Raw genomic sequence first — 15,550 nt, forward strand, 5'->3', positions numbered from 1 at the left:
TTTCCTTGTAGTTGCCCTAGGTATGCGAGGGCATTTTTTATATTAATGTGGCAAACTTTCAAGGTGAATTTTTCTGTTTGTTTCTGTTATATATAAATTCTACTAATTTTATGCAATAAATGGTAAAATATGTGAAGTATGCAATTTTTGTGTATTGGTAGTTCTAATTAATTTATTAACTTTAATGGTTTTGCCTAATTTTACCTCAAGTCAGACAAAATCCCAGTATAGACATGGGGAAGTGGATAAAAAATCCCAGTCCTACCTGAGGAAGTATTTGCAACCAATGGCTGCTGGGAAGGGGAGCATCAGTCTCGTTTAAGGGTAAGTTTCTTGGTAAGCTGACCAGGCTCCAGTGGATGAACCCACACCAAAGGGCATATTAGTGTACATGAAATTGGATGGGAGGTTGTAAGGAGGGGTTCAAGTTGGGGAGGGGATCTAAATATGATAAAAATATATTGTATGAAATTTGCAAAAAAAAAAAAAATCAATAGAAAAGCAGGAAGAAAAGAGAAAACAATCACACCATTATAAATCAACCAAAGAGGGGCTGGAGAGATGATTCAGCAGGTAAGAGCACTGTAAGCTCTTGAACAAGACTCAAGTTCAGATCCCAACACCTACATGGCAGTTAACAACCATCCATTACTCCAGTTCCAAGGAATCTGATGCCCTCTTCTGACTTCTGCAGGCATTGCATGATATGGGTGCACATACACACATGTAGGCAATACACTCATACATATAAAATGAAAATAATAAAGGAAATATTTTAAAAAGTTAAATGTTAAAGCTGGGTATAGTGGCACACGCCTTTAATCCTAGCACTTGGGAGGTAGATCTCTGTGAGACAGAGACCAATCTGGCCTACATAGTGAATTCCAGGTCAGTTGGTGCAAAGGAAAAATAAATAAATAAATAAATAAATAAATAAATAAATAAATAAATAAGCAAATAAAAAGGTTAGCTGTTATATCACACCATCTAGTCATTCTGTGCCTAGGTATTTTCCAGGAGAAATACAAGTTTTACATGCATACAAGTATTTGTAGACAGATATATTCATAGCGGTCTTATTTGTAGTAGCAAACTCTGGAAACAACCAAAATTGCTATCAATACATTAATGAAGAAAAAATAGGTATTTCTATACATTGGAATTCCTTTTGCAATAAAAAGGAATTGGGAGGCAGAGGCAGGTGGACCTCTGTCAGATCAAGGCCAGTCTGGTCTACATAGCAGGCCAGCTGGGGCTACAGGGAGACTTTATCAAACCCAAATCAACCAACCAACCAACCAACCAACCAACCAACCAACCAACCAGCCAGCCAAACAAACAAACAACCTAAATAACAACAGCAATAAAAAGAAAAACAAACCACACACACACACAAAAGAGTTATCTATTAGTGGCTCAAATGCCTAATTCTTTCTGAGGAAGTTAAGAAGACTTTGCCAGGTTGGAAGGCCCTGTCATTTAAGATGCTTTCGAGGCCCTTAAGTATTTAGTATTTGAAGGAGTACATCACTGATGATACAGAGCCAAATTATACATCACCTCATAGGTAGAAGTATTGTTTTATTAATCACTGCCCTATACTACTTTATGTGCTTAATTCATAACTCATTTACTTCAGAGAGTTGCACCAGTGAGTTCTATTTAACAGTAATTCACAATTACAGTGTACTGGAAATTGCCATTTGTATTTTAGTAATATTTAATTTTTTTCTTTTTTGAAACAGGGTCTTGTGTAGCACTGGCTGGCCTGGAACTCCCTGTGTAGCTGAGGATAACCATAAACTGCTGATCTGAAGTGTTCGGATTACAGGAGTGAGCATTAAGTCCAATACATTTAATATTTTTATGTGCTTTTATGTTCTGTGCTGTTCTCTTACATGAGTAAATGATTATTAAAACGTCATAAGGTAGATGATATTACTGTCTCCATTTATAGAGACAAGCTGTAATCTTAAAATTTATTTAAAGGTGTAAAACACTTAAAAGTTATATAAAATGAACATCTGTATTTTTACATAAAATTTTGTCTTGGAATAGTAAACAAACTATTTAGAATCAGAATTCAGATCCAGATCGTTTACAAATACAAAATTAATTTTTGTCTCTCCCATTAATTCTATTACCAATAGTAAAAAACTGAGTAAAGGAATTTATTTCTAGAATTTGACATTTGCATTTGATACAAAGTATTTAAAAAACAAGCTACAACAAAGCATTTTGTTCAGTATAATAAAGTTCGTGTTTTTACACAGCATTATTAACTTTAAGAAACGAGGACCTTTAATAATAGGTTATAGATTTATGAATCTAACGTTCATCATACCCTCCTAAGGCCAGTGTAGTGTTGAAAAACTATACTAAACACTCTCAGCAAGGTGCACATAGTTTTGTATTTGATGAATAGCTAATGAAAATATCTTTACCATGTGTTTACAGCTAAGGGCAGATGACTGTTTATTAGAGACATTTATGCCGGATGAAGCCCATACCTGAAGCCATGAATCACACGAAAGCAAGGTGACCTGTTGTAGGTAAATTCTAAATTTAACCCTAATTAGTTGTTCAGCGTCTTTCCCTCCACTAAGGCTTGCTATGTTTACTGGTTTTTTTTTTTTTTTTTTTTTAAGCTTTTACTATGTAACCCCAGCTCTATGTGGACCAGGCTGGCCATGATGTAGCGTCTTTCCCTCCCCTATGGCTTTTTTTTTTTTTTTGTTTTTTTTTTTTTTTTTTTTTAAGCTATAGCCCCAACTGGTCTGGAACTCTATGTAGACCAGGCTAACCTCGATTTCCTGGAGATCCGCGTGCCACTGCCTCCCTAGGGCTGGGTCTAAGGCATGCACCACCACACCAGGCTGGTTTAATTATTATATGACATTAATATAGGTTTGTTGCGTGCCTGTCGTGCGCCAAACCAGCCCTAAAAGCTGAAAGACAAAACAAAGTCCCTGGTCTTGTTGAGCAAACAGCTGTCCACATATCCGAAGCTAAACGTGGAAAATAATACGCAGCGCTTGGGTAGGCTAAGATTCCCCGCAGATCATACTCAATCCTTAGGTGGCTGAATTTCCGGCTGTAAAGTCCACGTGGGAAGACAGGCTGTAGGCGGGGCTACGCTGCACCCGCCTGTGCGCGGAGCCACGCGCCACCCGCCTTGCGCACCAGTGCGCACGCGTCCCCAGGGCGGCCTGCTGTGACCCTGTGAGGTTGCCGTCGTGTAGTGCGCAGGTACGACGTCGCGTATGCGCAGACGCTCGGCGCAGAGGCCTGCCGGAAGCCAAGATGGCGCGTAAGAGGTCTCCGTTCCGCGTTTGGCGCCTTGTCAGGCTCTGAGCCGGTGCTTTGGGCAGGGCTGTGGCTCACGCCCTCGGCGCGGCGATGGCCCGGCATCGAAATGTCCGAGGCTATAACTACGATGAAGGTAGGTTGCGGGGCCGCGCCGCCTCATCGTTTTAGCTGTCCCAGCTGCGACCCTAGCCGGTTTACAGCCACTTGGATGAGTCCGGACAACCGAGCAGGACCAAAATTGGTGGTGTTGGGAATGGCGGGAGTTGGGCAACGTAATCGAACGTCTGAGCCCCGGTGAGGGAAGTTTCGTAGTGATCTCTGCCTTTTGGGGTGGACATTGTTTACGGAGGGGGGAAGGGCCCCTTGGCCTCTCAAGGGCCTAAGGGTGTTTGGCGAGCTTGGGAGCTAGTGTTGTTAGGTATACAAGCGTTACTTCCTTTCTCTTTGTCTCATTTGGACACTCACGTGCCCGCTTCTCACTACTGCCTCCCAAGTCCCCTGTCAGAGTTGTCCATGAAACCTTATTTGTAAAACACAGAGTTTCTTAGTGCATGTGCTCAGCTGACCTGTAACTGTTAGCTTTACATAATGAATCTTTTGCGTGTGTTGGTGGGTATTAAATGCAGAACCTAGCTTCTGATTTTTCAGCGGATTTCGAAATTGGGCACGTAGAAACAATAGAAAAGATAGATGTTAAAAAGGCCCGAAGAATAAGATGATCAACTGATCTTGAGGTGCGTACTTAGTTCTTGACTGATAACACCTAATGTAAGTGTATTTTGAAATGCAAGTAAAAAGCAGCACTTAGAAGAAAGGACATGGAAAACGACTTGTTGATTAGAAAAAGAAAGAAAATGTATATATGTCTGTACTCTAGGAATTAAAAGAAGTTAGACGAGGGTTAGAAAGAGTAGTCATATAGCAATTGTATAATGGTAGGCATCACGGAGCATCATAGGAACATAAAATAAAAACAAATGTGGACTAATGCAAATTGAATCCAGGCCTATTGTTTTGTAAAATGTGGAGCTTGTAATGTTTAAGTGTATTGGTGGTTATTACAGACACCGCCAGTAGGTTGTCGTGGAATGTGAGGGTACTCTGATAGAGTAGAACAGCTAACACCCTGTGCTACATTTGGATGCTTTAATCCAGTTTGCCTTTCATGTGTTAATTTTCAGGCATTCACTTTAGAATGGAGGCCCTTTAAGTATTGTAGTGGCTGTATATAATGATGCAGGGACCCCTGTTATTAATTTATATCTTTAGTTATTTCCTCATCCAATGATAATTTAGTACTTAAAACATTGTTTTGAGATACTGAGGGCTGTTTAAAAACTATTAAAGTAACAGATGGTTAAAGTGTGAGAGACACTACAAAAAGGAATGACCAATCTAAGAGATCCTATATAGAGAACATCTGAATCAGAAAGGATCAGGTTGTGAAGTTTTTGACTAGACTGTTCCCTGTCTTCTGAGAGTCAGTGCTAATTACCTGCTCACCTTTGGGTACGTGAGGTAAGGTTATGTTTCTTTTTAACAATTGGTGGCATCATAACCAAGCCTTTCCTGTCTTGGGAAGGTGTCCCCTTTTCTTTCTTATAAAAGCTTATTCATTTTCAGTGACCATTTTTCTTCTTTCCAGTTAGTCTTTCCTTTGGAATTTTAATAATAATTTAAAAATTTACAAAAGCATTCTAGTTTCATTGTAATCTGGTCCAAAACTGATTCCTCTGTTTAACTCTTGCTTTGTTTTTCTCTGTTTGCAGTACTTTACATGACTGCTTCAGCTATTTGGAACTTCTAATGTTTATTATTTTTCTCTAAGCATACATAAAAGTGGAAAAAATAGTGTAATAAGCCCAACTTCCCGCAGCCCGTGTAGCAACCATGGACATTTGTCAGTTTTCGATCACCAATTTCCTTTTCTCACATTTTCATGTTTCATCTTGAGTTTCCAAACAAAATTTGAAAGAATACATTGTTAACTTTTAATAAAATAATGTCGTTTTTAAGATAACATCATAAAATAATCTTTATAATCTGATCATATATATGTTATGTATTTTAAATGATCTTATTTTTAGTAATAGTTGAAACAATTTTTTCTTGGACTTTGAACTCTTTACCAAACCATTTTAAGATCTTTTGAATGATATTCCATTTAATATAGGTACCAGATTTTCATTATCCATTCATGGCATGTGTGGATATGCCATAACATTTAGAAAGGAAAACAAGAAAGGGTAATTCTACTTACTTTTTAAAATTATTTTATGTGTATAGTGTTATGCCTGTAGTGCCTGAGGAGGTCAGAAGAGGAAGTCAGATCTCCTGGAACTGGAGTTGGTGGTTGTTAGCCATCATGTGGGTTCTGGGAACCAAACCTAGGTCCTTTCCAAGAGCATCCAGTGTTCTTAGCCACTGATCCATCTCTCTAGGCCCCTTTGGTTGATTTATAATGGTGTGATGGGTTTTTGTTTCTTTGTTTGTTTGTTTTTCTTACATTTTTATTGATTTTTTAAAATTTCATACAATATATTTTTTTTCAAAAATTTTATTATTTCTATTTTGTGTATATGATTGTTTTGCCTGTATGTATGTAAGCGCACCTGTGTCACGCAGTGCCCACTGAGGTCAAGAGGACATCGAATCCCCTGGAACTAGAGTTATGGATGGTTAGCAGCCATGTGGGTGCAGGGATCTGAATCTGAACCTGGGTTCTGTGTAAGAGCAGTCAGTTCTCTTAACCGCTGAGCCATCTCTCCAGCCCCAAGAAAGGATAATTTTAAAAGGCATGCTAATGAGTTCATATGTACAGTATACATGGTCTAAGTCCTTTGTACCTTCTCTCAAGAAATACTACATTTTTAATGCAAAATAAGCCCTTAAGTGGACAGGTAGTCACAAATGACTCTAGGAGAGGCTGTAGATAACCTTATAGGGAAATCTGAATTTTAATTATGTTTTTTTCTTATTCTTTGAATACTTCTGTATGCTGTACTTTTAAAAAATAAATTCCAATCAATCTTAATAAAAATAAGTTCAGAATATCCTATACAAAGAGATTATTAGAAGACAGTTTTATGTAGAGCAGGCTAGACTGAAACTCACAAGGCTGATCTTGAATTCCTGATCCTCCTGCCTCTGGCCTCTATCTCCCAAGTTCCAAGATGACAGGCATGGCCCACCAGGCCTGGTTATGGGGTGCTGGGGATCAGAATCTAGGGCTTTGTGCATGCTGGACATGCCCTCTATCAACTAAACTACATTCCCAGCCCAGCTTGTCTAGTTTCAAAGCCCTGCTTTAATTTTATGTGTAGTCTAGTATCTGGTGTGATGCCTTTCATGCAGTAAATACTCCAAAATTTTGTTGAATAACTACTTTGCAAAGATTGTAGGAAAGAATTTTCTTCATATTTCTAATATTGTAGCACTTTTTATTTCATTACTGACCAACTGATCTAGTCAAAATGATTCTTTTCTTGTTTTTTGTTTTTGAGACAGGGTCTCCCTGTAGCCCCAAGCTAGCCTGGAACTCACTATGTAACCTAGGCTGGGCTTATCTCACAGAGATCTGCTTGCCTCTGCCTCCTGAGTGCTGGAAGCAAAGGTGTGCTCTACCACTCCCAGCATAAAAATGATCCTTAATACCAAAAATGCATTTTGAGGGTTGTGGATGACATTTCTTGATTATTATTTATTAGTTTGGGATTAATGTCCAGTAGTTTATTCAATGTTGCATATTTTTATCCAATAGTAGCAGCCATATAAATTTGCCCTGCCACTACATTTGGTTTCAGTCTTTAAGCACACTGTTCCTGTCTCATGACTACCTTAAAAGACTGGCTAGCCCTATCCTTTGGAATTGGTTTGAGTGTTATATTCGTGGGGGAAATTCTAGTTTGGTTCACATATGTGTTCCCAAATTGCTCTGTATTTCTAATGTTGCACTTATCCCGTGATTTTGTAATTGTCTTTTTCTGGTCTGTCAGAGGGGAATGTGCTCCCTTTGTACTGAAAGTGCCTCTAATAGTGCCTGCCATAGTGTTATTATTTAGTGAATCAGTGTATTTATGTTCCTTACAGAGTTTTAGTAGCTTGATTTATTAACTTCTAAAACACATTGCTGATTTATTGCCACATGTATGCCAGCCATGTAGCTAAACTAAATTTTGCTCTGAAGGAGCTGCTCTTATGTATTGAAACAGATGTGGTACTTTGAAGACAAGAAATTAAGAGGAGGCTGCTGGGAAGTAAAGGTGGCAGGAAGGTCTGTTAGATTGCCCAGTTAGTTAGGGAAGAATTTTGGAAAGAGGTGGCATTAAAACTGGAGGCTTACCTAGATAAAGAATCAACCGTTGGAAATTCTGGATTACTGAATGTATATATTCCATTCAGTAAGAGGCCAGTTAGCTGTTAACCAAGTACGGTTTCCTAGTTCTACATGAAGAATTACTTACGGTTTGATCATATAACCTCTACTCAACAGTTCTGTAAAAAAAAGATCTCTGGCTATAGAGAGCAGGTGGGTGGCTTACTTCAGGTTTTGTTAACATTTGGAAAGGCAATTTTCTGTATGATCACATGAGGTAAAAACTTGAGACAATTTAATAAAACCAAATTAGCATAAGAGCAGAAGAACCATGTATATCTTTTAAATATAGTCAATAAGTATCTATTTTGTGGGTAAAGGTCTTGGAATTTATGAAAAAGTAAACATTTCACATTCCTTGATTTTGACAGTTTAACTTATTTTGGGGAGAATTTAGGTGTTTTGTCATGAATAAGGAAGACTAGAAAAAAACTTATAAATAAATCTGTTTTTTGCCTTTTAGATTTTGAAGATGATGATTTCTATGGCCAATCTGTGGAGGATGATTATTGTATTTCACCATCAACAGGTAAATTGTAAAAAGAAATTGATTTTCTTGATTTGGCTGTTTAAAATTGCTACGTACGTAGTATTGTTATTCTGAGCCAGAGTGTTTCATAAGACTATAATATTTAACATTTAAAAAGGTAGGTGTCTGTCTGTTTGTGAGTGTACATCTATTTATACATACATAGGTGTTAAAATTTAAAGTTTTAACAATAGTTTATTTCGAAAACAAAAGCAAAAACCCTGTGTAATCTAGGGTGGCCTTGAACTCCTGTTGGCCTTCCACCTTTGGCCTGCTAAATACCACCTGCAAGAATTTCTTTATCTGTAATTTTAAATGCTTTTTCAAATCGTGTGTGTGTGTGTGTGTGTGTGTGTGTGTGTGTGGGTGGGTGGTGTATGTGCACGTTTGTACAGGTTCATGTTCTGGCACACGGTGTTGTCCAGAGGAGGACCTCACATATCCTGCTTTATCACTTTCTGTCCTATTCCCTTGAGACAAGAACCTCACTGAACCTGGAGATATGCTGGTGGCCAGTGAGCACCAGAGATCCTCCTGTCTCTACCACCCACAGTGCTGGATTACAAACGTGTGTAGTTACATCTGGCTTTTTACATGGGTACTGGGGAATTGAACTCGGGCCCTCATTCTTGTGCAGTAAGAGCTCTTACCTACTAAGCCATCTCCCTAGCCCCCATGTTAATAATTTTTAAAATTTTGATTCCATTACTTAATTTTAGCAGTTTGAAAAAAGCTTTGAAGACTATTTTTTCCTAATATTATCTGTAATGTGCGGTTAATTTAAATGCACTTAAAATGATAATTTGATCAGTAGTGAAATTTTAAAATCTCTGAAGGGGAGTTATTAGTAAATGTTCTATCTCAGGAATATTTTGAATAGTAGATGTTTATGGCTAGCATTGGGAGCCATTTATTTAGGACCATAGTGGTAAGTACTGGATTTGAACACGGATTTTAGAGTTAGAAGAGTTGAGATCTACAGGACTTGGAAATTAGTTGAGTATGAATTGTAGTTGGATGTGAATTGAAATATAAATGAAGAGTAGACTTCATACAGTGACTGCTCACAAATACTGTGAATTAACAGGCATTGATATAGGCTCTAGATAGATACATTTAGTACTAAGTAGTGTGCTAATAGTATAAAGGTATACATTTGGGCCCTGGCTTTCTTGAAGACTGGATCAGAGTTTATATATGTGTCTCTTACAGCATGATACGTGTCTTGCACGTGTTCATACTGTGGATGCCCTGACCGTGAGAGTTACTGTTATGCACATCAGGAAGTCCTCTGACATCAAGCAGGAGGTAGTTAAATGACTTTGTTCTTTGACAGACTTATTTTTAGCAGAAGCATGTGAATTTGGATTTTGTTATTTTTTAGAACATTTACAGGGCTGGATATGTAGCTTAGTGGGCATGTGTGAGGTCCTGGGTTTGAACCCCAACATCACCCTGCAGGAAAAACAGAAGCAAGAACATTAATAACACTGAGAACAGTTGTAGAAAAGAAAGCCATTTGCCACATAGCAGTAGTATCAGATCAGAAACTAGTTTCCTCTTTTTTGAGAAAGGGACATGCTCTGTAGCCTGAGTTTAGCATGTAGTTTAATGTATAGCACAAACTAACCTGGAATGTAGGATCTCTTGCTTTAGCTTCCTGAGTGCTAGGGTTTACACACCTGTGCCATCATGCGCTTGACTTAGTTTCCTCTTTAGTGATAGATTAATTTCCAATAAGAAATGAATAGTTTTGGAATAATTTCTGTTCTTAAAGAAGCAGCTTGCCCAGATAATCAGCAGTAGGATTTGCTGCAATGGGATTTGTTGACTTCTTTGTGAAAATGACCTGTGTCTGTATTAATACTGTCATTGTTGGTGGCTGAATACTTTATAGAAGAGTATTTTTCATCTTGGGGATTAGTGAACAAATGATGGTTTGAGAAGCTCAGGGAATAAAAATCGGCCTTCGTATTTTGTGGTATGCCATGAAAGAGGTGAGCATGCTCATGGTCAGATGAAATCTGCTAATTGAGTTGCTTTACCAATTAACAGGAATTCTAAAATTTATCAACATATGAATGTATTTTGATTTCTAAGCATACATTTCTTTTTTAAAAAATATTTATTTTTATTTTATGCATATGAGGGTATTGCCTGCATGTATGTAAGCGCATCCATGTTGTGCAGTGCCCTTGGAGGTCAGAAGAGGGTGTCAAATCCCCTGGAACTGAAGTTATGGATGGTTGTTAGCAGCCATGTGGGTGCTGGGAACTGAACCCTAGTCCTCTGCAAGAGCCGCTAGTGCTCTTAAGTGCAGAGCCATCTCTCCAGTCCCATTTAAGCATATATTTTTTGATGGAAGGTGATTTTTAAATGTAGCTTTAAAAATTTTCCTTTAGAAAGATTTTTATATTGATTATTGAATATATGTCAGGGTGATGATAGCAAAAAAGCATGGAAAACAGCTCGAATGGTATAGTTTTTGTTTTAACTAATGTGAGGATAAGTAATCCTCCTTTGGTCCATTTTAATTCAGAACCTTTATTATCTAACATATTTGTGAATTAAGTATAAGGCAGCTGTTGAAGGTCCTGTTCAGTTTATTGCTAGTCTGATGGGTTAGGACATAATCCTAACTTCGGGAGTTCCGAGGGGAGGGGCAATTGGAGCTGGTAAATTGGGGGGTGAGAATAGCATGCAGATAGTGGTGGCCTCTGAATGAAATTGTTTTGGGAGACTCCCAGAACTCTTACCAGTTATAGTAGAAAAGACCAGGAAAGGAAATAGGAACCAAATTGTGAAAGATGTTTCACACTGTGTATTTGTGCTGAAGTTTACTAGAAGTATTTAAGGAGAGGGATGGATGGCATTTGGGCAGGTAACTGATGAGGGCATACAAAATACACTACATGTGGGGCAGATAAAGGCTGGGGGTGTGGGTGAAGACTTGTAGAACAGTGTTAACCTTCCCTGATGGTATTGATTAGTTGGAATTGTGAAATACAAGTTTCTTGCTCCTTTCCAGCATCACCTCATCGGACTCTCCAAAGGAAGAAGCCTAGAGAGCTGTATATTTAATGTATGCTCATATGGGTTTTACTTTAAGGTGTTTAGGAAAAGATTGTAGGTAGTTTTAGGACTTAGGGTTTGAATTCCTTGAACTTTTATATACGTCATAATATCTTAAATTTAAAAATTACTACAGGTGTCCTTTTTTAGAAAACACACCAAAGCTTATGATTTAAAAAAAAATTTAAGTATTTTATGTGTAAGAATGTATTGCCCATATATATTTAAGTGCACCTGTGATGTGCAGTGCCCGCAGAGGTCAGAAGAGGGCATTTGATCTCCTGGAACTGGAGTTACTAATAATGGTTGTTAGCCACCATGTGGGTGCTGGGAACCAAACCTGTGTTCTCTGCAAGAGCAGCTAGTACTCTTGAGCCATCTCTCCTGTTCAGTGATTAAAATTTTAAAGACTAACATTTTATGTTTATTTTTTTTTACCACTGTGCTTTTATTTTTATTGTATTAGTTCCCTTTTGAGCTTTGATTTCAACATCAAGGTTTGGACTGCCCCCTGTACCTGTCTGTCCCCACTTTGACCTCAGCCTGTACTTATCATGTTGACCTTTTGACAATCCCAACCATTAGTACTTCCAGGACAGTACCCATAGTGCAAGTCTGCAAGTTGGATTTATGTGTATGGGAAGGTATAGTGATACTAGGGAACACCCCTGAAACAGTTGCTTCTAAGAGGTAGAATAGAGCTTCCTGTCCTTGTCAGTGTTTGCACAGTGAAGCCTGTTGAGGGAACATTTCAGTTTCTTGGCTCAATTGATGTTTTGATTGATCCTTGGTTTCATATATATATATGTGATTTCTATTTGATGTATACGAGTGTATTGCCTGCATGTATATAAAAGTGCACCTGTGTTGTGCTATGTCTGTGGAGGTCAGAAGAGGGCATTGGACCCCCTGGAACTGGAGTTATGGATGACTGTTAGCTACCATGTAGGTGCTGTGAACTGAACCTGGGTCCTCTCAGCCAGTGCTCTTAACTACTGAGCCATGTCTCCAGCCCCCCTCAGTTTCTTCTTCACCTAGAGCTGGTTGGAGAAAGGATACTTGTTAGCTTTAGGCTAAGTAAGATTCAGTTTATTAAAACCTGGAAAGCAATTTGTAAATCTCTAGGCACAAAATGGCCCCATTTGCATTTTTTAGTATAGCTAGCACAGTAAATTTGAGATGCCATGGATCTCAAGGCCTTATTTCACAGAACACTTTAAGTAAAAGACCACCAGTCTAAGAATTACATGATGCTAAAGTGTTCTTTGATTCTAAGAATCGTCTGTAATCTGTGATTTTAATGATGAAAAACTATTCTTATAGAATTTGTGAAATAGAATGTTTCTTCTGCTATTTAATTATGCTTATCTGTAAGACTAGGACTATCTCCCTGCAAGGGGGAAAGATATATCTGTGCATACATATATACAAATAATTTAATGTGTACATTCCTAAACTCCTTGGTGGTCTTTAAAAATCAAAACAGATAATTTATGGGAAAAAAACAAGATCAAGACATATCATTCAATCTCTAGAGCACTTATGAAACTGCTATTGATTTTAGTAAAAACACTTGCACATTTGGAGAGAAACATTAGCTTCCTAATAAAAATACAGATGAAGGATTTTATAGTTTAGAAAGGTAAAAGCTTGATTGAAGGAGGTTTGAAGATTGAAAACTAATGAGTAATGTTGCAAAGGGAAAATATTCAAATATATTTGAGTACCATGCAGTGAGCACCCACAAAACAAGGTCTGTGACTAAACTGAGTCAGGAAGATGACTTGGGGGTACGTGGAGTGCATTACAGTCTAGTTGTGGGTATAGTAGAATGGACTTCCATCTTTGGTAATAAAAGACAAGGAAGTGTTGGGGGCAAAGTTCGTAGACTAAAGCGTCTTCAGTGTTACACTTTCTTCGTGCTCATTCTTACCAATTAAAATGAGCTAATCTGTGGAAAGAACATATGCATTATAATGCAGCAGATTGAATTATCAGCTGCTCTGTATATATTCAGTTTTCATCTTGACAAGATTGTTTCTACCTCTTCAGCTTTTCCTGTGCTTTAACCTCCTTTATTATAGCTGCTCCAGGCCTCAGTGATTAATCTGTGTTTCTGAGCACTGGTTGGCTCTATTACTCATTTGGTTTCTAAAATATGACATTACGGGGGCTGGAGAGATGGCTCAGTGATTAAGAACACTGACTGTTCTTGCAGAAGACCCAGGTTTGAATCTCAGCACCCATAGTCTATAAAAGTGTCCATATATGCCTGGAGTGACATAAACGAAATCAAGTGAGGAAAGGAAAAAAATTATCATGCAAGACCTAAGTATGGACACATCTATCTCAACTGGAGATAACTCAGGTAACAGCTGTCCATAACTCCAGTTTCAGGGGATCTGACGGTCTCTTCTGTCCTCCATGGGCATTGCGTGGCACGGGTGCACTCACCTACATGCAGGCATGCATACACATAAAATAAAAATAATAAAATTAAAAAAAAAAAGACATTACATTTTTCTTCTTTGTTTTTCCCTGCTCATCTCTAAGGTCTTTGGCCCATGGCCTTCTGATTTATATATATTATACATAGGCCATAACTTTATACTCTGTGCATTGTCTAATAAATTTTGGAGGTAGTTTATCTTTCAACAATAATACCTCCCTGAAAACATGTACAGAAGTCAAGTGGGGGAACTCTGTGCAGTAGACTTAATATATTTTATGGAAAGCTAAATAATGTAAAGGCCCTGATAATGCGCTGTCTTTTGAGTACTGTATTTATATTTCCAGTCTTAACATAATCTTTAACTTTTTTCTTTGCAGTTGAACATAGTTTTCAGAGTTGAGTTCACTGGGCATCCAGTTGAGATAGATGTGTCCATACTTAGATATTGCAGGATAATTTTTCTCCTTTACTCACTTGATTTCATTTATGTCACTTCAGGCATATAAGGACACTTTTATAGACTGTCTTCCTTTTTGTGAAATATATAATACCTAGTTACATATTGAGGATGACTCAGCCAGTATTACAGAGCAGCACAGGCTGATGATAGTCAAAATTAGATAAATGGCACTGGTTTCCAGTGGTACTGTATGATTGAAAGACAAGTTGTTCAAAATTTAAGGCTTATATTTTTGGTAAATTTTTGGATTCTGGTAAAATCAGTTGTTTTTGGAGAGTGAAAATTAATCTATAGTTTAATTTTATTATATAAATAAATCTGGAATGTTTTCTTAGATGAATAAATAGGTTTAATGTATAGCTTAAAATATAAGTACGAAGAGAATATAAGAAGGTAAGGTGAAATACTAGAAAAAGCTCAATGAGATGGTCTTGGAGATTGGGGGAAAGAAGGAAAACACAAGGTTAGTAAGTAGTCAGAGGACCTTTGAACACAGAGTATGTATGCTTTGTCTTTGCATATTTCTGTTTTCATTCATTATTGTGTAATGTGAATAACTGGCTGAGTGGTGATCAGAATTCTTGTGTGTTTGTGTGTGTGTGTGTGTGTGTGAATATGTGGGTGTGTACCTCCACACATGCACATGCAGAGGCCAGAGCAGAACATCAGGTGTCTTTATCACTTTCGGTTTTAGTGCCTTGAGACAGGATCTCTCACTGAGATAGAAACTTGATGTTTCAGTTCACCTGGCTGGGCACAGTGCTCTTGGGATCTGCCTGTCTCCACACCCTAGTACAGAGTTTACAATCGTATGCAGCCATGTCTGGTTTTTGCATGGCTGCTAGGCATTCAAACTCAGGTCACCGTGCTTGCAAGTCAAGCACTCTTACCTACTAAGTCGTCTTCCCAACCCCAGAATTTTTTATTTTTTAGCTTATTTTTTTTCCCAGTACTGAGGATTGAATTAGGGCCTTATGCATATTAGGGAAACACTTACCTCGAGCTACTTCCCCCATCCCACTTACCTTCCCTTCTGTTAAAAAACAAGAAAAACTTGAGGGAAGCTGGCCATATTACAGCAGTCTTCAATTGTTTTGTATTCTAGCTGCTCAGTTTATTTACTCACGGCGTGACAACGCTACAGAAGATGATTACGAAGATCTGAAAGAGTCTTCTAATTCTCCCTTGAATCACCAGTTAAGTGAAATTGATCAAGGTATGGAACTAAAAAAAACAGTGTATTATTTCTTACTGAAAATGATCAAGCATCAAATATACCCGAATTTATGATTATTTCTAATAGTGATTATGGACAGTAATGATGCAAGCATATCTTATGTTTTTGAGGAAAAT

The 15,550-nt window shown here is 37.9% G+C and overlaps 1 protein-coding gene across 3 annotated transcripts in view; it reads left to right on the top strand.

The window, feature by feature from the left end:
• Positions 1–3,187: 3,187 nt before the first annotated feature.
• The window catches only part of Hbs1l (HBS1 like translational GTPase), a 76,400-nt gene continuing 64,037 nt past the window's right edge, over positions 3,188–15,550 (top strand). Inside the window, exons 1-3 of one of the 3 annotated variants that reach the window (XM_008822089.3) lie at positions 3,188–3,442; positions 8,148–8,213; positions 15,303–15,413. In XM_008822089.3, coding sequence (XP_008820311.1) covers positions 3,400–3,442; positions 8,148–8,213; positions 15,303–15,413 — 220 coding nt within the window. In that variant the 5' untranslated portion in view covers positions 3,188–3,399. The remainder of the gene's footprint in view (positions 3,443–8,147; positions 8,214–15,302; positions 15,414–15,550) is intronic. The other 2 variants (XM_008822088.3, XM_008822087.3) reach the window with 2 other exon arrangements.

Source organism: Nannospalax galili, unplaced genomic scaffold (genome assembly GCF_000622305.1).
Source record: "Nannospalax galili isolate Female #2095 unplaced genomic scaffold, S.galili_v1.0 scaffold186, whole genome shotgun sequence".
NCBI classification, from domain to species: domain Eukaryota; kingdom Metazoa; phylum Chordata; class Mammalia; order Rodentia; family Spalacidae; genus Nannospalax; species Nannospalax galili.